This window comes from Camelus bactrianus, chromosome 7, assembly GCF_048773025.1.
Source record: "Camelus bactrianus isolate YW-2024 breed Bactrian camel chromosome 7, ASM4877302v1, whole genome shotgun sequence".
In the NCBI taxonomy this organism is placed as follows: Eukaryota; Metazoa; Chordata; class Mammalia; order Artiodactyla; family Camelidae; genus Camelus; species Camelus bactrianus.
This window is the reverse complement of record NC_133545.1, coordinates 65,372,451-65,397,265: the sequence shown is the minus strand read 5'-3', so window position 1 is coordinate 65,397,265 and position 24,815 is coordinate 65,372,451. Positions and strand designations below refer to the sequence as shown.

At 36.1% G+C, this 24,815-nt stretch overlaps 1 protein-coding gene across 7 annotated transcripts in view; it reads left to right on the top strand.

Moving 5' to 3' along the window:
- ZNF804B (zinc finger protein 804B) overlaps positions 1-24,815 on the top strand; it is an 873,532-nt gene that overhangs the window by 398,206 nt on the left and 450,511 nt on the right. For 3 of the 7 annotated variants that reach the window (XM_074367517.1, XM_074367514.1, XM_074367516.1), the window contains exons 3-4: positions 7,934-7,998; positions 9,809-9,867. Coding sequence is in view for 1 of the 7 variants with exons in the window: in XM_010959438.3 (XP_010957740.3) it covers positions 17,362-17,469 (108 nt within the window). In the remaining 6 variants the exon portion in view is untranslated. Of the gene's footprint in view, positions 1-7,930; positions 7,999-9,808; positions 9,868-17,159; positions 17,470-24,815 lie in introns of those variants that run through there. The other 4 variants (XM_074367515.1, XM_074367512.1, XM_074367513.1 and 1 more) reach the window with 2 other exon arrangements.

Below are 24,815 nucleotides of genomic sequence, written 5' to 3'. Positions count from 1 at the left end.
CTCCTCCTTTCTCAGTTGAAGGATACAGCAGGACTAGTCTACCCCTCTCAGAGGGGCTCCACCCTTGCAAACCTGTGATGTCCCTGCAGAGAATGCAGTGCCCACCTGCTTGTGCAGAGTCCTGGGAGGGGTCAGCTCTGTCCTGCTGCCCTTCAGGACTTTCAGGAAAGTTAAACACTGAGAGAGGGATGCCTCTTAACCTTAAGAAGACTGGAAAAATTCTCAGTAGTTGATACCTGATCTATAGTTTTGCTTTGCAAACATTTTGAGTGTTGTTTTTGTTGACTTGAAACAAACAGACTGCCAGATATTTCTCCAGCAAAGATGGGTTTACCCAGGATCCACAGAGAATTGCTCTTTGGGGTCCACAAGTATGATGAGCTATGTGCAAATCCCCACAAGGCAAGGGTAGGAGAAAACTTTTGTAGAGAGGAAAAGAAAGTTGGGAGAGCTATACTAAACAAAAGAACCATGGCTTTTCATTGGCTGAGCCCTTGCCAGGAAAGAACTTTCTTCTTCCTGTTGGGCTGTTACCCTGGCAGGGTGTGAGAGCTCCCCCTTCTGTCTCCCAACTCTATTTAATTGAGGTCTCTGCTTATTAAATTTTCACATTTCAAAATTACATAACCCAGTAGAAGACATATGCAAAAAAATGAGACAAGAATAGCAACATCCAGTGATAAAATAGATGGTTTTATAAAGCAGCAAGCACATATGTGTAAAATACAACCTCATACAGTATATGTAAAGAAATAAACTAACAGCTGCAGGGTGTTATTGAGATGAACTATCTGTGGAGTAATCAACTATACATATAACCTGAAAAGGCATATTGGAAAAATCATTGAATTTGAATAAGATTTAAATAGATCAGTTTAATGAGGAATTGTGTTTAGCTGAACGGCCTCTAAAAGGATAATTTGAGTGGTGCTAGACTAAATTTCATGAAAAAAGTTCATATGTTTTGTACACAAGCCTCAAATTTGGACAAGACTATGGTGTTGGCATTTAACAAAAACTCCCCTACTTTGAACTAAACTTTAAAATAATTTCAACAGTTTGATACATTCGAAATATTTGATTCAAATTAGGCTTTTCATACTTTTTATACTACAAATCAACTAAAGCAAATTTTTCTCTCAAAAATCATATATACAATGATGATTTTGCATAGAGTCTACAGAAAAATTGCATTTTCTTATGCACTCACAAAATAAGGAGATTTGATCTCACTGTTTTGGAAATGTCCATGAAAGAATAAAATCTTCTCTGGGGACTTTATTAATAGGCCAGTCTAATGAAAAAGAGAAGACATATTGAGATGCAGAACATGTTCTTCTTGAAAAGATTGATGTATTAAATATTTATGCAAACACATTAAATTGGCAAGTGTATGAAAACATTATTACATATTCATCGCCATCACATCTCATCTTTTAGAAAGAACTTCTTTCCTGTAAAACTAAAATGGATGACTCTAAGGTTTCCAGAGTCACATTTTTCAAATTTCATAACATGGAATAGTTTGTTTTTCAGAGTTTGTATTCATTTACATAAATAACAAAATGGATGTTGGAACCAGAAAAGACTAATAATTTGTTCAAAATAGAAGCAGTCAACTGCTGTTTCATCATCCAGCCTTTCTCCACAATGCTGCCCTGGAATATTCTAATATGAAAGTTGTTCCCTAAGAGTGAATATTCACTTTTAGAAATAAAGGAGCTCTTTCAGGTCATGGAGTCATTTAGCAAACAGCTGGTTCTGTGGCAAAATCTAAATGTCAAAAGGGAATTAATGGATTTCCAAAGTGCCTAACTTCTAGAGTGTAGTAAGTCCAAAATTTTATGGTTTTCGGAAAACGTTACTTAAATTAAAACTTAAATTGCCTACACCTCTCATTAAAAGCCAGAAAGTTGGAATGATTTTAGATAGTCTCCAAAAATACTCAGGTTTAATATGAACTGCCTTATTATGGTGATACGGTGTTCTGTATTCAAAGCTTGCTTGCTTGCTTCTCTTTTTCTGTGTCTTTTTCCTGCTGAACTCTTTTCCTGTCTCTTACAACTTTTCCTGACCTCACTGTTTGATTTTTACCACACTTCTGTTACTATTTCACTCCTATATTGTCTTACCTTTTCATCTCTCTGCCAATTTCTACAAGCTTCTCTTACTTTACTGTTCCCTTCTACTTGTACCTCTTTCCTTTTCCATCTTTCTCCTCCATTTGATGTTTTAAAGACTGCCACTTTGTTCTTTTTCCTCAGTTTGAGTCCTCACCATCTCCATGTTTTGATAGTTTGTTCTTAGTCACAACCCTAAGGTGGAGTAGTCAGACATTGGTGTTGATTCTATTTAATTTGACTGTTCCTACCGTATATTGTAGGGAAAAAAAATCTGTATCATAACAAAGCAAAAGGTCAGAGATGTAGCCTTCGTTAGCTGATTTGAAAAGAAACTTGGGATTTAACTGAGGCTGAAATTGACCTCTCCTCTGTAATAACCTCCATTGTCTATGTGTGGCCATCCTGTAATCCTTCGGTCTCCAGCAGTTTTTGTAGTCATTTTTCCTTTACTATCCAAATGCGCTCACTAGAGCCACATCCCATGTGCTATATCAAAGGTCCCCTGCCTCCTCCAATCCCTGAAAATTTTCAGGTTTTTGTTTTGCTGCTCACTGCTCATTTAGGTTTCCATGCTGCTGTTGAACTCGGGATTCCTTCTCTGTTTCTATCCTTTCCTGTATTGTTTGCTAATCCCCATCTTGCCTCTCCATAAACATGAAAGGCACATCACCACGCTCACTAAAGCACCATTCTTTTAAGAAAGAAACCTTTTACTGAAGAATGGGAGATAAAGGAGAGCGATTAAGCTCAGAATAATAACAAAAGGGAAGGAAGGGATAAATTAGGAGTTTGAAATTTGCAAATACTAACTAATATGTATGAAGTACATAAACAACAAGTTTATTCTGTATAGCGCAGGGAACTATATTCAATGTCTTGTAATAACTATAATGAAAATATGAGAACAAATATATGTAAATACATGTATGACTGAAACATTATGCTGTGCACCAGAAATTGACACAATGTTGTAAACTGACTGTACTTCAATTTTTAAAGAAAGTAAAGCTAGGTTACTTAGTTTTAACAGCTTGTTGGTCATCCTGCCTCAGTCCTGCTTGCTAATTGTGCCAGATTATTTTCTCCCAAGATACTGTTTCCCACGTTCCCCACTTCTCCCCATTCAGAGACCCCCAACCATGTTCTGTGGTCAAATTGGTCTATATCCTTGCTACCTTATTATGCAGAGTGATCTATTTCATTTTGTGTAACCACTCTGAATTCCTTTCCCATGGCTGCTGTACCAATTTACCACAAACTGTGGTTTAAAACAGCAGAAATTGATTCTCTCACAGTTCTTGAGGCCAAGAAGTCTGAAATCAAGGTGTCAGCAAGGCCAAGCTCCCTCCAGGGCTCTAGAAGGGATTCCTTTCCTTGCCTCTTCCAAGCTTCTGGTGGTTCCAGGCATTCCTTGGTGTTCCTTTTTTTTTTTGCTACATCACTAGTCTCCGCCTCCTCCTTCACATGACCTCTTTTCTGTCTCTTATAAGGATACTTGTCACTGGATTTAGGGCCCACTGGGGTAATCCAGAATGGTCTCATCTCAAGATCCTTAACTTAATTACATCTGCAAGGCCAGTTTTTCCACGTCAGGTAGCCTTCAGGGGTTCTGGGAATTAGGGCATGGGCATATCTTTTGTGGGGGCCGTCATTCAACCCATTATGCAGTTTATCTAAGCAGACTTTTTTTCAACTTTCACAACAAAAGGGACAAAATTTTCCTATATAATTTAAAGGAAAAGTAGTTCTGTCCCTCAGAATAATTCTATAGTCCTTCTAGGACTTTTAGAGTGAATTACTGTTAGAGTTTAAGTGATCTTTGTTTTCTTATTAAAAGATCTCAGCTCAAAAAGTAAAACAAAAATTAAAATAAAAATAAAACCCTTTAAAAATAACATGCCATTTTAAAATATGGGAAAATTAATTACAGTTCAAAACCTTAAATAGAAATTTGTATATATTCATACAAATGCCTATGTAATTTGTGTCTGTGTGTATACATGTATTTGTAAAAATATGTATTTGTGATCATGATGTACTTACAGCTATATACTGTGCTTAATCTTATGTAATAAATCTTTTCAATAGTTTAACATTGTTTAATTTACTATTTTTTATTTTTCATTTTATTTAGGAAATGTTTAATCATTATAGGAAATACACATAAACAAAAAGAAATTAATCTCCTGAAATTCTAGCACACACAAAAAAAATAACCAGTTTTGGGTGGGACACATACTTCCTTATTTTTCTCATGTAGTTATGAATGAGAAAATATGAATCTATGCCTTTAACAAGTATATGAATCTATACCTATAACTACATCTACTTTTATTTATACTTTTGATTATAACAAAACATGAATCATACTGTATTGTTCCCTAGTTGATTTTTTTCATTTCTCCAGTTAATGCTAAGTTACTTTTATTTTAAGTTGGTTTATTATAGTATCATTATTCTATATTTAACATTTATGTATATATGGTACATCACTGTTTTGATGCACTATATTTATTACCACATGAGATTCACTATTTAAATGAACACAATGAACATACTTTATTAAACATATTTATTTTATCTTTTTACATGTATATAATTATTTCTTTTGGATTAATTCTTATAAATGAATTTGCTGGATCATAGAACATGTATGTATGGCAGAGACTGCTAGTTGTCTATCAGAGTTTCTGTTCTTTCATTTTCTGGCCTTACTTGCAGTTGGGTGTGGCCACGTGACTGAGTTCTAGCCAGTGGAATAGAAGAGTGTGAGTCTTTCGTGCCACCTGTGGGCTAAGGTTATTAGCAAGCAGGTCTACTTCTTCCAGGTCCTCTTTCCCGTAGGCTGCCCCAAAGCAGCAGAGGAAGAGGTCTGAAGGACAAAAGAAACCTATGCCCCTTGGCCACCATGTGGAGAGAACTACCCTTCCACTGGACGAGGGTAACTGTCTCGGGAGTTAGTTGATTGAAAAATAAATTTCTATTGTTTTTGAGCCATTACATATTTTAGGATCTTTTAAAAAGTGCTTTTCTATGCTAAGTAATATACTTGTTTTCAGAAATTTTGATATGTACTGTTAAATTGCATTTCTCAAAGTCTTATCAGTGAGACAATCCCTGCTGCTTTTCAACCAAGATTATACTCAGATGTTTACAGTCAATTTTAATATTTCCTAGAAAAGGCCTGCCAACACTTTCTAGAGATTCTCCTGCATTTATTCTTGAATGTGATCATTATAATTGTGTTGCCAATCTTCCTTAAAAGTCTCAAGGGAGATTGTTAAGGATGCAGCTGATGCAGAATTATTAATTCTAGCATTCTTTCATCATTAAACCTTTCATATGTTTCTATTTTTTGTTATGTTGCTGTGATGAACTATTTTCTACATATAGATTTCCAAAGGTAAATTATTTCCTTGTATACATTTCTCAGAAATGTGGGGATTCAGAAAATGGTAGGAATAAATCTACAACTTTTCATATGGGTTGTAGTTGTCTTTGATAAGGGATATGTAAAGACAGTCTCATCAGACTAAGCCAGTTTCGTCCCCAAAGTCATTATCATTGCATTTTAATACTAGTAGTAATTTTTTTCAATATAAAGAAGAAAAGTATTACCTCAAGTTAATTTAATTGCATTTGTTATGTATCAAAATTAAAGTTTATATGGGTTTTTAAATGGATTTAAATTCTTTTAATGTAAATTATTTATTCTCTTTGTCCACTTACTTTTTAGAGTCTTGATTTGAATAAACTGTATATTATAGCTGGATCCTCCTTCTACTGATCTGTATTTAATTAAATTTTCTGTGATTTGTCTTTACTTAATTCAACAATCATCAGGAATTTAGATTGATGTAGGGTGTATGACCTGTGAATCGAATTAATTTATCTACAAATTGCTAGTTAGCTATTGTCACCTATTTACTAATTAACATTCCTTTCTCTCTTACTTCCATATGTTGCCTATGTCAAATTTTTTTTTGTTATAAAGATTCTCTCCCACATGTTTACTGCGTTCTATTCTCTTCATACTTATTTTGGTCCTAGTAGCATACTGTTCTGATTATTGGTGTTTCAAAATGTGACTTGATATCTGATTAAGTTGGCAGCCCTGCCTCTCCTAGAAGTATTTTGAGAATCTCTCTTAATAATTTTTTGCATTTTTAAAAAGTTCTGTTAAATAGCGTGAAAACAATTGGGAACTATTTCAATGGGCATCATACCAACTCCACAGAGCAACTTATGTAAAGGTATCTTTTAAAAACTGATAATTAATGGGTCACTGTTTCCATTATAGAGGAATTATACAATGTTCAAGGAGTGTTTTGTCTAAAAACAGGTTTATTGAGGTATAATTGACATAACATTATATTAGTTTCAGGTGTACAAATAATGATGCAATATTGGTATATATTGTAAAACAATCACAACCATAAGTCTAGTTAACATCTATCACCATACACAGTTAAAAATGTTTTTTCTTGGGAGGAGAACTTTCATGATTCACTCTCCTAGATACTTTCAAATATGCAATACAATATCATAAACTATAGTCACTATGCTGTACATTACATCCCTATGATTTATTAATCTATAACTGGTCATTTGTACCTTTTGACTTCCTTCACCCATTCTGCCCATCCCTCATCCAGACCTCAGGCAACCACCAGTCTATTCTCTATATCCATTAGCTCATTTTTGTTTTTTGAAAAATAGGCATCTTTTTAATGAGAACTAAGAAAAATGTATTATTTTTTGCTTAAAATAAGATCAAAATAAATAGTAGTATGTGAAAGGCTTTCTTTCATATTAAAATTCAGGGGGTATAGCTCAGTGGTAGTTTGGCAAGCATGAGGTCTTGGGTTCAATCCCCAGTACCTCCGTTAACAATAAATAAATAAACCTAATTACCTCCCTCCAAAATACAAGGAAATAGACAAAAAAGCCAAAAACATTTAAAAATAAAATTCAAATGTACACGTATGATGCAGGGATTTTGCGTTACTTGATATATGACCAGATGCATGCCCATTGTTCCTGATAACTGCATAGTTTTCACATTCTGCATTTCCTTCAGTTTGGAACTCTAGAAACCTACAAGGAGATTAAATACAATGTCTTAAAAAGTTCAAGGATTCAAGGGAAAATGAATTGTTCAATATTGTAAGAAGTCAGGAAATCAAGTTTTTTTGCAGGGGTAATGGAACTATATTTATATCTGGAAGTTAATTAGATATTATGCCTTATACCCAATATGGTCTAATTCACAATGAAAACATTTTATGAAAAAAATAAAGATTTAAATTTTCATTAAGACTTTTGTGTTGGCAGTTTGCCTGTGCAGTTGATTTGCATGAAGTGTGATTAATCATAACTAAAGAAATAGTCTAACAGGTAGAAGGAGATGAAAAATTATCCTAATAAAAGAACATTTTATAGGATAAGGATTTCAACAGCAACAATAAAAACCCTGATTCATTGAAATTTTGTGACATAAAACAACTATGTGAAATGTTAATGAGAGAAACTTACTAGCCACTGTTTGTTAGTTAGTTTGATTTGTCTACCCCAGGCATGAGTTTTCTAGGACAAAGGCTCAAAGTTCCACTTCTTTCTAGAAACTGCACAGGTCACAAGGTAAATAACCAGTTCAGCACAATTGGACAGCACAAATGGAAACATTACAAACCAATTCATCTATAAATACTTGAAAATGTGAAAATAAACATAATAAAAACTCAAATTTTCTGGTATGTTATTGTTCTATTGCTAGATTACATTCTCAGTTTCCTTTCCTTTGAAAGCAGGGACACCTTGGAGAAGATCAGATCCATTTTACAACTCATATGGGACCTTTCATGGGGCTAATGGTGTAAGTATTTTTATATTCCTTCCGTATAATATCAGTTATAAGATCCCTGGGTCATGTGATGTGAATGACTAATACATACATTTTTATTTGAAATACAATCTAATAGATACTTTTAATGTAAAATAATATTAATAAAATTAAGGAAGCTTTATATGGAATAAATGCATTGTAGAGCTCATTTATTTCAACCATGATTCTTGAGAAAGATGTAGTGGTTCAATACAGTCTTTATTCTGGCTGAGTAACTGGATTTTTTATAATTTTGGGAGGGAAACTGTGACACATTCAGCATTTTTACTTGTAATAGAAGCAGGCTTCATGGGAATGTGACTTGTGTGGTCACACAGGGGCCACAGTGTGAAGGGACCCACACTGTTTTAATGCTTTGGTATTGCTTTTCTGAAATTCTTAATAATGTTTGAGCAAAAGGTCCCTGCTTTTCATTTTGCCCTGGGCCCTGCAAATTAGGTACCTCTCCTGCCTGTAACCAAATACTGTATCAAGACTCCTTTGTATTAAATTACCAGTTACCTTTAATCCCAAAACTTTCAGTCCTCTGCAAAAATGCATGAGTTATTCTTTCTTCCATAATCTTGTGCCCTGAAAGTTCAAAAAAAGAAATTAGCAAGGGTGAGACCAGCATGGTTTTCCTGCTGGTCATGTGACTTTTGATTTTGGACTACAACACTTGCAATTTTCTACCTTGTAGGAAATATGTGAATGCTGTTGCAAACTGCAAGCTATATTATACAACCACATATTTTCCCCACCAACAGGAAAAAAAGCCAGTAAGTTTCCTTATCACTTCACCTAGATTCAGTGATTATTAATCTTTTACACTTTGCTTTGTCTCTCTCTATATATATTCATATACACACATACGTACATTTTTCTTCTATATCATTTGAAAATAAGTTACAGACGTTTTGACATTTCACACCTCAATAATTAGCATATATCTCCTAAAAAAATTCTCCTGCATAACTTTGGTGCCACCCAAGATATTTTAACTTGATACAATAATATTATCTAATATTATTCCAACTTACATTTCTCACATTATCCCCAAATATTCTTAGTAGTGTTTTCCAAGGAGGCTAAATGATACAGGATAAGAGGCAACATGGTGTAAAGAGTCTAGGCTTTGAGTCAAATGCGCATGAATTCTAGCTCTGCCACTTAGCTCTGTGACCTTAGATACAGTCTTTAAATTCTCTGAGCTTCAGTTGTATTACCTACATTAAAGCAATTGTTGCAGAGGTGAAATAGCATAATGAATATAATGTGCCTGGCTTGTGGATGACACACTATAAATATTCCCTCTTTCCATCCTTCCTTCAGTTTATGCTGATAATGAGATTTTGGTATTGTTTCTTTCCACCTCCCACCAATATGCAGAGAGGGATTGAGAAAGTTAAAAAGGAAATTTTCTGTCTGCTGGTCTTAAGAACCTCTATGACTTGTACCATCTCTAAATTGATGAGAACAGATTTTATAACATTTTGAGTATACTAATACTCATTTTGAATTTGAAGAATGTGTACAAGAAGGTTGTATTTTTGAAGTGTGGCACTGGGAAATCAGGAACACCAAAATTTGGAAAAGGCTCTTTGTGTTTAATTGAATAGTTCCTGCCCTTCATGTGACAGGGCAGTGTTCCAGGAAAAGCAGAAGAGGGTCTCAGCTACAATGACTTGCACTGCCATCCATCCATCCTTCCAGACACTATGGATTCAGAGTGCCGGTAGACATAATAGTGGCCGTATCTCTTGGCATTTGTTGGTAGCAAGGCTCTCTTCTTTCTCCACAGTGTGGCCAAACTGGCACCATAGCTTTGGAAACCGTGGAATGAGAACATGAAAATGTGAGGTAAGCAGCAGGGACTCTTGTTTCCCTTTCTTTATGATTCTGTCATCGGAAGTTTTCCACTACCTCCTGGGCTGCAGGGACTCCTCCTTGAAGAGAGGGAGGTGTGTGGAATGGGATTGGGGGCTCTACAGTTGGAGATGTGTGTGGATAGGTTGTATTTGATTGGTTGTGTATCTCTGAATTATTGTGGGGAGGCTGTGTCTTTCTCAGGGCAGCATCAATCAGTATGAATCGTTTCCCTATGATGTAGTTTTAATTAATCCAAATCACTGCATTGAAATTTTTTTTTAACTTGAAGACATATCTTGGAAAATACTTCTTAACTAAATCCATGAAGTCAGTTTGATTTCATGTCATTTGCCCTTTAGCCTCATATTTCATAGTGTAAATTTAGCTGTCTGCCTTACTGATGTCTTTTTGCAAAATTAGTTACTGGATCTAAGTCTGAAGGAACCTCATCCTAAATTGTTTTCTTGACTTTGACTAATTCATCATCCGTGTCTTTGTTATCTGATCTTCTAGGAGGTAGTATTCAAAATATTATACTTGCTACTTTAAGGGAGACAGGGCCCTTTAGTCACTCTCAACCCACTTTTAAACTCTGTTTGGTTCATTTCAGGCAGGAGGAATAATATCACTCTCTTACGGGCTTTAAAGATGCTGCAGAAAAAGAATGCTTTCTCACCCTCCCTCCTTCCTCACCTTCCTTCCTCTCTTCTTTCCCTGTATTTTTTTTTTTTTCTTTCTGGCTGTCTTTGTTTCTTGGAATGCCTTAACCATAAATGGGACTTCACCTCTGGAAGTTTGTACTTAGTCATACTGTCATAAAAATTCATTTCAATGAAAGAATCATAACCTATCTGATAAATTAACAAACTCATGCCCACTTCCCTCTCTGGCTCTGTAGAGGTCCAGGTCAGCAATGTTGGTACAGTAGGGTCCCAGATTTCTAGGCTGCTATCTCTGTCTTGCCACTGGGGGTGGTCTGTGTTACCTGTGTTGAGTGGAGCCCACAGCCAGGAGGGCTCAGACTGAAGGTGGAGGCCTTTACCTACTTCATCGAGCTTTCAAGTGGAGAGTGAGAATGATGAACATTTTCTGGAAAAGCACAAGGTATCTGAGTTCATCATATAAACCCATCTTCATATCAGGCCCAGCCCCTTTTCTGGGGAAATGATAACCATACTCTATTCTTAAGGCTCTTGTGAATCTGCTTTCCACCTGTGACCGAGGTGAGTAAAGAGAACCTGGGTTAATAGAACAGAATAGAAAGCCCAGAAATAGACCCCTACAAGTTCAGTCAACTGATCTTTGACAAGGAGCAAGACTAATTCAGTGGAAAAAGAATAGCCTTTTCAACAGATGATCCTGGAACAAATGGACATCAACCCTCAACAAAATGAATCTAGAAACAGACCTTACACCTTTCATGAAAATTAACTCAAGATGGATCATGGACCTAAATGTAAAGTGTAAAACCATAAAATTCCTAGAAGTTACCATAAAAGAAAATCTAGGCAACCTTAAATTAATGGTGACTTTTTAGGTACAGAACTGGAAGCACAAGTCATGAAAGAAAAAATAATAAATTGGAGTATATTAAAATTTTAAAAATTCTGCTCTGTAAAAGACATTGTTAAGAAATAAAAAGACAGGCCGCATATTGGGAGAAAATATTTGCAAAACACATATTTGATGAAGGAATCATATCCAAAATATACAAAGAATTCTTAAAACTTAAGAAGAAAATAAGTAACCCAGTTAAAAAAATGGACAATTGATGTGAACAGACACCTCACCAAAGAAGAAATACAGATGACAGATAAACATATGGAAAGATTTTTAACAGCATTTTTCATCAGGGAATTGCAAATTAAAACAACAATGAAATACTGCAATACATCTATCAGAATGGCTACAGTTCAAAACACTGACACCACCATATGCTGGTGAGGATGTGAAACAATAGAAACTATCATTCCTTGTTGGTGGGAGTGCTAGATGGTACAGCCACTCTGAAAGACAGTGTGGTAGTTTCTTATAAAACTAAACACAGATCCAGATACTTATCCAAATGAGTTGAAGACTGATGTCCACACAAAAACCTGCTCATGGATATTTACAGCACCTTTTCATAATGGCCAATTCTTGGAAGCAACCGTGATGTCCTTTAACAAGTGAATGGATCGGCACACTGTGGTACATCCACACATGTGTATTAGTTTCCTACATCTGCTGCAACAAAGTAGCACAGATTGGGCTGCTTCAGCAACAGAAGTTGTTAGCACAGTTCTGGAGAAGTCTGATATCAGTGTGTTGGCAGAATTGGTTTCTTCTGAGGGCTGTGAGAGACAATCTATTCCATGTCTCTCTCCTAGCTATGCACTGCAATTCTTTGTTGGCTTTTAGTAGCATGATTTCAGTCTTTACATGGCATTTTCCCTGTTCCTCTGTTTCTGTGTCTAAATATCCCCTTTTGTAAGAACACAGTCATACTGGATTAGAGTTGACCTCATCTTAACTTGATCATCGGCAAAGGCCCTATTTCCAAATAAGGTCCCATTCACAAAGAATTAGGACTTAATATTTTGGGGGGTGTAGGGGCACAATTCAACCCATAACATAATGAAATACTGTTAAAATATTCCATTATTCCAGCAGTAAAATGAATGATATATCAAGCCACTGGGAGACATGGAGGAAATTTAAAATGCAGATTGCTAAATGAAAAGAACCAATCTGAAAAGCTGTATACTGTGTAATTCCAACTATATGACATTCTTAGAAGGTCAAAAAAAAAAAAAAACAGTAAAAAGATCATTGGTTGCCAGGGATTTGGAGGGACAGAAGGAGGGATGAATAGGTGGAGCACAGGTGATTTTTAGGTCAGTGACACAATTCTGTATGGTACTGTAATGGTGGATACATGTCATACATTTGTCAAAACCCATAGAATATACAACATAGTTAACCCTAATATAAAGTATGGACTTTAGTTAATAATATTGCATCAATATTGACTCATCAATTTTAATGAATGTACGACACAAAAGCAACTCCTCAATAATAGGGAAAACTTTGTGTGGGAGGGAGAGGAGGGAAGGAATATATGGGAACTCTACATTTTCTGCTCAATTTTTTCACTAAATCTACAGCTTCTCTAAAAAATAAGATCTATTCATTTACTTTAAAAAAAACTTTCTTTGGTAGAGAGATCCCAGATAGCTCCATTAGCTTGGGTGGACGGGAAAGGTCTCTGTGGACAGACAACCTTTAAATGTGACCAAGAAGGTGTTTCCTTTGTGAGGCTCAGATAAGAACAGTTCCGTTAGAACAGCTAGAACAGAGGCTCTCCAGTGGAGTTAAGCTGAGTATGTTTGAGAAACATCATGAGGGCCAAGGATGAGGGGAAGGCAGTAGAGGAAGATGGTCAGGGGCTGGAATAAGCACGACTTTTTTTTTTTTTTAACAGCGCCTAGATTGGATTTGATTCTGTGTGTGATATGAAACCATTAGATGGTTTAATAGGGAAATATTAAGATATGATCTGTATTTTGAAAAGATCACTCTGGTGTTTTATGTCGAGAATAAATTGTATACTGAGGCAATGTTGGAAGCTGGGAGATTAGCTAAGAGACTGTTGAAATGGCTCAGGCAAGAGGTGATGATGGTTTGGGCTAAGGTGGGGCAGTGGATATGGAGATAAGGGGGTCAACTGGGGGTGTGTTGATAAAGGTAATGGAAGAGAGGATTTCTCACTATGTCAATCATCTGTGGCACAGCCCTGGCTCTGGAATTATGTGGAAATGTCAAATTGGTTATAGGCTTAAATCCATGCCCTTTACCATTCACATCCCCTTCCATGGAATGATGTCATCGGATCAGATATTGCTTTAAATAAGTAGGCCTTGTAAAAACGCAGACAATGTTTGCTTTTCATGTTTATTGTAATAGGATGTGACTGGTATCTAAAACTCATTTAATATAGGCTTAAAGTGTTTTCCTTTCATTTTTTTCTGAAAATTTTTAGTTACTGACATGGAAATGAAAGTATCTCCATTAATAAAGACCTTAATACAACTGGTCGACTTTGTATCTACAGCAACTCTGCAAACAAAAACATGTTTCTGTTATTTAGATTGGGCAAATCACAGCTAAAATACAGACCAGCAATGGTGGAGAATTGTTGCAGTTGTTGCATATGATGACATCACACTGCTAGACATCAGTCATAATCTGGCAAGGAAGAACAAAGAAGTTGTTCTTTTTTCGTTTGTTTTAAAAACTATTCATAAAGTTGGCTGAGAGTAACAAAGTTGCTAATTTTTGCTTCAGTATTTTAAGGTGGATGGTAAAAAGTTAAAAAGCAAAGAAAAGAACATGATTTTAAAATATGGCAAATTAAGAGAATTTGTATCATTCATCTCTAATGAAGAAGAACCTCAAAAATTAATTTTTAAGAAATTAGAAAAATTTTAAGAATTTAGAAAAATTAGTCCTTGAAACATTGCTATAAAAAGGGATTACTTTGTTTCCTATGGGATAACTCAGATTCACATAGAATAATAGTCAAATAAACAAGAATGTCAGATAACTAGCAGATAGTTTGAATAAAAAAATAATAATAGGGTGGCATATGTGAATTGTATACTTTTTGATTACTTAAGTCAATCATGTCATTTCAAAAAAGCATACCTGATTCTTTAATTAAGCATTATTAGGAATTATGTTTGCTTACTAAAGAAGGCAAAGTGTCCTTGGAACTGTTATTCACAACATACGACATCATTCATTTTTCTAGTCCGTTCAAGAATGTTTACACTTAAGTCCTCAATGCTATTTGCTACTTACATTTATGAAGAATGAAATGGTAATTATAGACTGAGCCATACTGTCTCCTTTTAAAATTCCACTTTTTGAGGGGATTGACAGATACACACTACTATATATATATAATAGATAAACAACAAGGACCTACTGTATAGCACAGGGAACTATATTTAATTTCTTGTAATAACATAGTGGAAAAGAATCTGAAGAGAAAATATATATATGTATGTGTATGTATAACTGAATTGCTTTGCTGTACACCTGAAACTAACATTGCAAATCAACTACACTTCAATTCAAAAAAGTTTTTTAATTTTTAAAAAAGAATATATAGGCAATAACAATTTAAAAAGTGAAAAAGAAATCCACTTTTTTGTTTTGGCAAAGATTTCACATGATTTTGAAATTTTACTCTTTGCAAATATGTTGTTTTCTTTGCCTAGAGTATATCTAAATGTTTATATATAAGTGATATTACTCTCAGCTTCATGAAACATTTTACAGCTCTAAGTTGAATCAGCACATTATTAAACACATCCAGCATCATAGTAGAAAGGAAAAGGTGAATATATTATATCTGTTGTTTCTGCTCTCTATTTTTTGTTTCAAAAGTTCTTACCAATGAGCTAGTTACAAAATAAATCATTCCCACAACATTTACATTGCACTATCTCAGTTTCAGTAATCTTTAAATTGAAGTTTGCAAGAAATTGGCATTTTCACCTTATATAATAAGACACTTTCTGTTATGGAAACACTTTAAAAAGACTATCTAAAACCTTTAAAATGAGAAATACATCTTTGTGTTTCTTAATGAAATTATTAAGGTTATAAGGTATTGTAATGATGTAAACAAAAAGTCAAGCCTTTATCGGGTAGTTACAAAAGTTGTATTCATTGGAGTATTTTTTGCTTAAAAGAGTTTTATGAGTTGCCTGAATAGGAAAAATCAGTTGCCTTCTTTCTTTTACCAATTTATGTCATTTTTGCAAGCTCCTCAGTGTCAACCAGATTGCAGATGGGGCATTGTGGGAGACAGAAGAGGAGAAAACTGGAGAGGACTGACAGCATTTACCTTAATTTTGCAATTAATTCCAGTGTTAAGGCAAAAGAGGGAAAGGAGGTGGGTGACCTTTCATATTCTCCCCACCACAGACCAGGCAAGATGGTTGAGAGAGATCACCCAACCCGTAAGGTCAGTTATGGGGTGGAGGAGGGGCATACTGCATCCTGACTCTGGAAGATCTTCCTTCTCTTTTCAGAACACATTTCTGTACAAGTCTTTAATTCTTAGTGCAACTCATTCCCTGGTAGCTGTATTTGCAGTAAGTAATATAACGTCCATTTAAAAACATTTCTGAAGGGTGATTGTTGGAAGTTGTGAAGACACAAACATCCTATATAGAACAAAAAAATCTGTCTCTTTAAGGATACAGAAAGATTTGTAAGTGAATGTATATAACTCCGGAAGTAGATGATAGATAGATAGATAGATAGATAGATAGATAGATAGATAGATAGATAGATAGATAAAGTTAGATCGATCGATCGATCGATCGAAAGAACACGCATGTTTCGTTTCTATACCTTATGTAAGTTTTCTAGCCAAAACTTACGTCTTCCTCCATCCATTACCTACTATAGCGCATCTAATCTGTCTGACCTATTCGGGGCTGCACGGCACATCCCTAAAGCAGGCTGGGGAGCTGTTGCTTCTGCCAGCGCCGCCTTCAGCCCGAGCGCTGAAGAAATGCTGAAGGCGAGCAGGCAGCGAAAGAGTAAAGAAAACGCTCTTCTCCCGCTCGTCTCGTCCACCGCGCCTTCCTGTCTTCCCGGGCCCCCGTACCCTAACAGTGCAAAGTTGGCCCAGAGACAGGGCGGAGGGACCAGGGGGCCAGGTCAGCTGATGGCAGGATGCTGGAGCTGCTCATCCCGCAGCCCCGAGAGCCTCCTGCCGCCGCCGCAGCTGTCACCTACTCGCCGGGCCGCCCGGCGCGCCCCTAGTCTCCTGGGTGGCCCCTAACCGACAGCTCAGTGCAGCGGCTCTAACAGCTCCCACTCACAGGTCTCCGCGTCTCCAACTCCCGGTTCTCACCCTAGCCCGCCCGTCGCCTCCTCCGTCCCCTCCCTGCCATTGCAGCGGGGGCAGCGATTTGGCGCTCGGGAGGACTCCCCGCCACTCTCCCCGCACAGGCTGCTGCTGATGAATCGCGGCGCCGCAGACACAGCCGGGCTGCGGACGCCCGGGCCAGACGATGGGGACCTGCGCCTGAGCATCCCCGGGGCGCGCACTTGACGCGAAGGTGGGGGCGGGAGGGAAAGGGAGGAGGAGTTGCAGATTCCCTAACGGACCCAGGAAGTTGTCCTTAAAAAAATATATCGCTGGCCCGCGGTTGAGCAGCCACCTGACCAGAGCAGCATGTGGACTAGCTCGCTGGGTCCCCTGAGTGCTCTTGTGGCTGCCGCCGCCGCCGTCGTCAGAGCAGCTGCTGCGGGCAGGCGTGGGGCGAGAAGCGGGGACCCGCGGCTGCTGTGTCCCCTGCTTACTGCTAGCCGCTTTTTCTCGGGAGGTGGCAGTCACTATTGCTTCTGAGAAACCAGCTCTCATTTCCACGGCTGGTCGCCTGGTGAGGAGTTGAGACTGCACCTCCCGCCCGGACCCACATGGCTTGTTACCTGGTCATCAGTTCAAGACATCTCAGCAATGGGCACTACCGGGGCATTAAAGGAGTCTTCAGAGGGCCCCTCTGCAAGAACGGATCTCCCTCTCCGGTAACCTGCACACAGACGCGCGCGCGCGCGCGCACACACACACACACACACACACACACGTTCAAAATCAATATATACAAAGAGATATTGTCTTGGTACAGTGAGTGGGTGATAGATATCTACCCATTGGTGTTTGGTGTCTGTTTATACAGTTTATTGGCAGACAGCTACATAGTGAGGGGTGTGTGTTTACATGTGTATTTTCAACACAGTCATTAGCATCTGTAGTGCTATGGATGCAAATATTTACTGAATGCAGTTAACTGCAGGATTGTGAAGGTAGCTCCTGTCTGTTATGGTCAAGTTATGAATCTGTTGATTTGGGCAATATAGAAAGTTTGAGTGGCACTTTATAACCATGCTTTGTGAAGTCAACAGTTGGGATTAGTTTAATGATGCTGTGTTTACTTTCTAAGAAAATAAACTCTTGAAGGATTTTGCATCCAGATTCTGGCAAAAGGCAAGGTGTTGGATGTCGATGCTTGATGAAATCAAATGCTTCACTATGTTGATTCTTTAAGGAAAGCCAGAGAGTTCTTTGTGGAAATATGAATTGGATAGTTTGGTGTGCTATATGCAAATATATTTACATACAATTTGAGTGATTGCTATTAAACTTAGTAAACTATCCAGTAGTTTACCATTTGACTTATTCAAGTATTTTTTGTTCAGTGATTTTGACCAGAAATCTATGACTTCGATATATTATTAATTCATTCCTTGGTACATATTGTAGACTAGTGTTTAAAGGATTCAAGTGTGTTTGAAGAAAAATAATATAGGTCATGGTATATTTTTAAAAGTTTTGAATTATTAGTAAGTGACTGTCAACTTAAGAACAATTTTTCTGGTTTAATGTAAAACACAGTATTTTAAGTCTGTAAGATATAAAGAGGAAAATCTCAAGTTACCTGATTTATATTTATTTTTTTGGTACTTTCTGTCATGGTTCAGTGCTTCATTAGCATGAGTTACTCAGAACTTCAATATATTATAAAAACCTTTGATTAAGTGCTATGTGTGATCTGCATGAAAAAATCTAAAATCAGGAAGTGCTGGTACTCAGAGATATCACTGACTCCTAGTTGTGACAAATTATTGCCTCACATGCTTCCATACACTGGAAAAAGTAGGTTGTTGCAATCCACCCTACTTCCAACTATATAGTACAGAATTAGAAGTGTAAGATGGAATATTCTGTTTATATTGGCACTTACAATTAAACTCATAGGGTTAGAAGGATCTCAGAGAGTTGTAGTTCAGTAAAGCCTACATTCAGTCTTTCTGAGCAGCTGGCCTAAATCCTTCCTATTTTTAAAGATTCTCAGGATTGGAGTTTCTGCAGTCTCAGTGAACCACCTTAATGTTTAACACAGTCTCAGAATCTCCCTTAGAGCAAACTTAAATCCTTCAAATTTTTCTTTAAGCTCATTTCATCTGGAAAACCTAGAATGTTCCATCTTTCTCATAGGTGTGATTTTCCCACCCTTTTGATAAGCTCTGTGGCTATCTTCCAAAACTCTCTCTTTGATTGTGGAAATCTGAACTGGATAGTGAGTTGTAGTAAGTGTGCCTTAATAATTCACAGAATAACTGGAGAATGACTTTATAGTTCCTATACTGTTTAGTTCTGTTTGAATTGGTTGGGACCTGATGTTCATCTTCCAAAATCTAATGGATTTGCAGAGGAAATTTCTGTCACATGGCCAAAAAGTGTCCTTCTTCCCCCACTATGCTCATTCATCTCTCAGGAGCCTGAATGATCCCACAGGGACTAGGCAGGTGAATGTGGATGAGAAGACAGAACCCGTGTGGCTCTACTGGCTGGCCAGGCACTCACACCCATGGGACAATATTCTTATTCACTGTTAGGCTGATTTTTACTAAAGTACTAATTCATTTGCAGCTATCCAGGCATTACACTTTGACTCACTGAGTTGTTCTTTCCAATGTTTACCCATTCGAGTGTACTTAAATTACATTTGCATCATTTAAAAATATCTAAATTAGTCTGCCTCTGTACTTTCTAAACCTGATTTATTCTGTCACCTTTTGCATTTTACTGTGGTATTTGAATGACTTTTTCAAGGTTTGAAACAATTTCTCACAAGAGCTGGACAGTATGTGAAAACTAATGTTCATTCATTCTCTGTCACTGTGAGGTTGAGACAAGTCAGAATTTCCTTCACATTACATAACACTTAGTCTTTTCCCTAAATTAAAATAGGTCACTATCTTCCGGACCCTAGACCTTTGAGAATTTAAGTAATAATTTCCTGGTCTAGATGAGTTTATATTTATTATAAACTCATTATTATATTTTTATTTATAATTTATTTATTTTTTATTAATGAGTTGTGAAGCATGAAACTGAAAACTGGTTATGCATGATTTCTTTTTTATATTCAGCAGTATGTACCCCGCCAGTTAGTTTAAGGTTAACATAAATTTATTGATTTTTTTCATTAGCATAAATATTAAACTCACAGATCCATAATATGAGGTCATTTATTTATTTCTCTTAAAACATATAGCTTCTCTGACAATACTTTTTTTTTTTTTCAAATTTAGTGCCCAGAATGGTCTTAAATTGACCTCTATTTTCATGACTTAGTTATTTCCACTCACTGAGACTCAATTTATCTGGACACATGAGTTAGGATACCATTTATTGATTTAACTCCCTCTCATCAAGTTCTACAATAACTTCAACTTTGGTTCTTAGTCTTTTAATCTGAGCCTCCTTCCTTTTGATTGTAATCCGTATTTTTCTGTTTTAGTAGAGCTGTTTAAAAGCAGCACAATTATTGAATTAAACTATTTTGTAACTTTGTTAGAGAAGGGAAAAAAGCCCCACTCCTTTTTTGATGTAACAAGAGTTTCTTCTTTGGTAGTTCTGATGGAAATATACTTGAGTAATATGAATTTAACACTTCAGTGCATTAGAGCTGTAATTCTTCAGTTATATATTTAAGGTGGTTGTACAGTTTGTCATATTCAAATCACTTGTCTATAGGATCTGAGCACGTGATGTTAAACTGACAGTACAAAGAGGGATGATCATATTTATATACGTTTTTGTTTCAAAGGATTTCATTTAGAAAGCATTGAAGCATTATATGGACTTCTTGTAATAAATACTTAGCGGGATACTTGAGAAATAAATAAAGCATTTTACCCCTAAACAGTTTTCACAGATCAGTAAACTGAAAATCCTAGAGTGAAATTTCGTTCCTGTCTTCAAAGGGAAGACAGGCAAATATCTGTTGCATCTCTTTTCTTTTTGGTGACTTGGTGTGAAAAAATAGTGCATTGCTTTCATCCTAATTAGAATGTGAATAACATTGAGATAGTTGTTACTTTAAATCCAGGGATAGATTAAGGTAAACAAAAGAAGCATGACAGAGATTATTGCATAGTGTTTACTGGTAAATGTCTCTAATTTTAGAAATTTACACACTCCCACATTTTAGGATATTTATCCCCAACCTATTCCAATTCTAAAATAACGTAACTGAATGATGACGTTAAAAGTCTGTCTCTCACACTCAAACACAAACAAACACACATGCATATATATATATGTATAGATACAGATACATTCATTGTTACCAGTGCTCAAGCATAGGAAGTTACCTGTATATTACATTTTACTCTTTACAGTGTTGAATATGTTAATGGCAAAACTTTGTTGTAATTTAGGAACTCCTAAGTTCTTCTACCACCACATTTGAATTCAGTTAAACAAGTAATATCCTTTATGTAGACTCAAAAAATATATTTGAATAGATCCTTAGTTATTTTATGTAATGTAGAATATCATCTCAAAGTTAGAGTCAAGCATGGTTTTTTATAGTTTACTTAAATCTGTGTGTGATTAATAGTAAGATTATCATTTAGAATATCTAGTGATTAAATGTTAACAATAATCATAGTTTTATATTTTATCTGTGGTACATGGTTAACTTATTACCATTCTTTTGAAGTTCAGGTCGTGTGATACTTCTTAAGAAGTGCTTCTTCCTGAAAGCACTATAGCTAGACATCCAGGAATATCTGCTTCTGGGAATGTCTACCGTGTTCCCCTGAAACATTAGAAATTCTTGAGATTGTTCACCTGAGCAATAGATCAAGGTCCTTGGATTTTGTTGCTGTAGTTGTTATTTTATTTTATTTAGTGACCTTATCCTAAGTTATATATCTGACTAAAGTACTTTGTAGAGGAGGTGGCATCCATACAAACATATGATGAACTAAAATGAACTAAAAAATTCTGTAAGTTTCCCTTTTAAAAATGATCGATGCATAATGTATAAATGAAAGAAGTTCTACAAAAGATTAATTACCTTGAGGATTCATCTATTCAGAGAACCTATTCAGGAAATGAGTGCAGTTACAACCTTGTTTTTTTCCTAATGCCTATAATCTTCAGTTGTATGTATTTCCATTATGCTTAATAAGTACATGTTAAACATACCCCAAATGCTCTCAAACGGATGCACTTTTCATGTGCCAAATATAATTATGAAGATATGCTCTCCCATAGAGAAGTCACTTGCCTCCTATTTTTGAATTCATGAATACATAATACTGCCTTTCATATTGAAACTTTTAGATATTTGCAGTAAAGTGGACTCAGTTACAATTATCAAAATGCATGTTTTCTTTCTTATGTCAAATGTTGTATTAAGCAGATGCCTTTCTTCTCTCCTTGCCTTTTCAACTCTTTCTCTCTCCCACAACTAATTGATTTCAGAAATGTATAGTTGCCATTTATGCTTTCCAAAATAAGTCTCAACTTTCTAGGACTTAATTTATGCTTCTGTAACTTCAGAAAGTTTCCATGATGAGAAGAATCAAATGAGCATTTGAGTGCTACAATTTGTGACTTTTTTAGATGATACTACATTGATTTCACAATTAAACTCTTATGGGTCAAATCCTTTGATTTGTTTCTTTTAGATGTGCAAGTAAGAATGAGTCTGTTTTAGGTTTTTGTCCCGTAATTTGGGAACAAAATAATAATAAAACATATTGGCATCATGCGTAGGCTAAATGGGGATGGTGATTTACATAGAACTTAATCATTTGTAGTTTTTTTTTAAACAATGTTAGTTGTAACTGTGAAATCTTTATTGTATAATGCATATGCGCTAAGATACGTATTTTTCATGTGTTAAGTATTAACAGCTTGAAATGTCAGTAGGTTTAAGGCTGTACTGGGAGCAAAGAGCAGGAAAGATAATATACATTTCAATATGTTTATGAAGTGCATTTTAGTCTGAATTTAGTTTGTTCAAAATACACATTTTCAGAATAATTCTCTACTATATATGTCCATATTTGGTAGAAAATAATTTGAATCAAAATTGAAATAAAAAATGCTACTTTGCTTGAAAATGTCTTGGTTTTAACAAATCCAGCTTTCAGGTAGTTCTTATAAAATGAGAGGTGGCAGCCTTTTGTAGATAGATTTTGTAAAACAGGTTTACTTAGTGGATAAAGGTCTAGAGAGAGAAATTAAATATTTGTTATGTTTTCATGAAAAAATATAGTTGTGATGGTGATAGGAATATATCAGTCACTGAGTTCCATAGTCTGTTGCGGTGGAAGTTCTTTTGGGGCTTGAAAAGAAAGGCTGGAAAGACAATTACATCATACCTTAGACAGCATTCTCAATTGTAACTAAGACATTGTTAGCTTATTGAAGACTAAAAGTGCAAAATAATATTATGTAATATTTAAAATGGAAAGGGCTTTAAAAAATATTCATTGACTGTCTTACTTGTCCTGAGATGGACTTACAATGACATGCATTGAACTAAACTTTTATTTCATTCAAATCTGATACCAAAAATCTAAACATTAACTTCAAAAAAACTGATATAATTTTTCTTCACAGAAAGAAAACTATATACTTAACTATTTTTCCTTTCTTCTTTGGCTGGTAGGAAACCAGAGACAAATCTGTGAGGGGGATCGATGTTGGCCTTCAGAGCAACATGATGTCCTCTCCCCTACTCATCTCCTAGTCCCAGTTTAGCTCTTATTTTATTTTCCATGGCTCTCATCCTTTTAAATCTGCATTTCTTGTTTTAATGTATAAAGTTTCTTTCAGATGACTTAGATCTGTTGTGAATACAAGTCAGGCTACAAATATTCAGTGATAAAAGACAGGCTATCCAAATACAGGGATGCCCATCAGAATTTTAGACTGGACAGCGTTGAGCATGATTCGTGGAGAGTACTCATTTTGCTCATTTGTAGCAAGTATAATTAGGGCTGCCAGTTTTTTGCTTTGACAATTGGCAAATTCCTTTTGGCAAGTTTGATTTCACTTTTGTGTGGGTGTATGAATATAGTTTATTTTGAAGTGCATATTGCAGTTTGTTTTTTTCTAAACAATCTTTTCCTTCCCTGCTATTCTTCTTGCCATTGATCCTTATTCTTTTCACTAGCATGGTTACCAATTTTTTGAACATCTTTATTTGGTTCATGCATAAATGTTGGCATATACTTCTAACTCCAGAGGCACAAGCCTTGCAAATGGAGAGAACCACCTTGTTCTGTCTCATATACCCAAACATGCAAGTTCCTTCTCTGTTCACCATCTGCAAATGCCTTTCATCTCTAGCTCAGAATTTGGAGCTTCCCCGTATCTCCATTCAGAACCCACCTACCAGTGTTCTTCCCCTGCTGTCTTTCCCACAGCTATTACTCAGCCCTTCATTTGTCGCATGTTACCTTTTCAGTGACAGAAAAATAGTCAACCCCTCCACATATGTTCTTTTTAGATCTCTATTTTGCTCTGAATAATTATATTCCCTACCATGTTTCTTGGCAAGCAAAGGAGATATGTATTTCCTGTGTGTGAATGATATAAATACCAAATTCTAAAGAGAAAATAACCATTGGACCACTTTTTTGAATGATGGAGGGGACGGCGGAGGCTGCACTTGAATCTGACTCTCCCCATTCATTTGCTTCCTCTGAATGTGAAGTCAAGAGACATAGAGGTGGCCATGTTAGTTAAATTCACATTATCTGCAAATGTTCAAAGTGCTTGGGTGGTATCCAAGAGTCTTTGTGATTGAGCCCCTACCTACGTCTTTAGCTTTAACTCTCTTCTTCCACCTGAACCCATGGTCTAGCCATACTGAACTACTCAGAGTTCTTAACTATGTGATGGGTGTTGCTAGACCTTTATGCCCTCGCATATGCTGTTCTCTCTGCCACAAATCCTCTTTTTGTCTTCTTTTTACCGTCCTTTATTGGGACATATCTTATGTATTCTTTCAGACTTAACTAAAGAATAAAAAAAGGTCTTCACGTGACTACATGAAGTT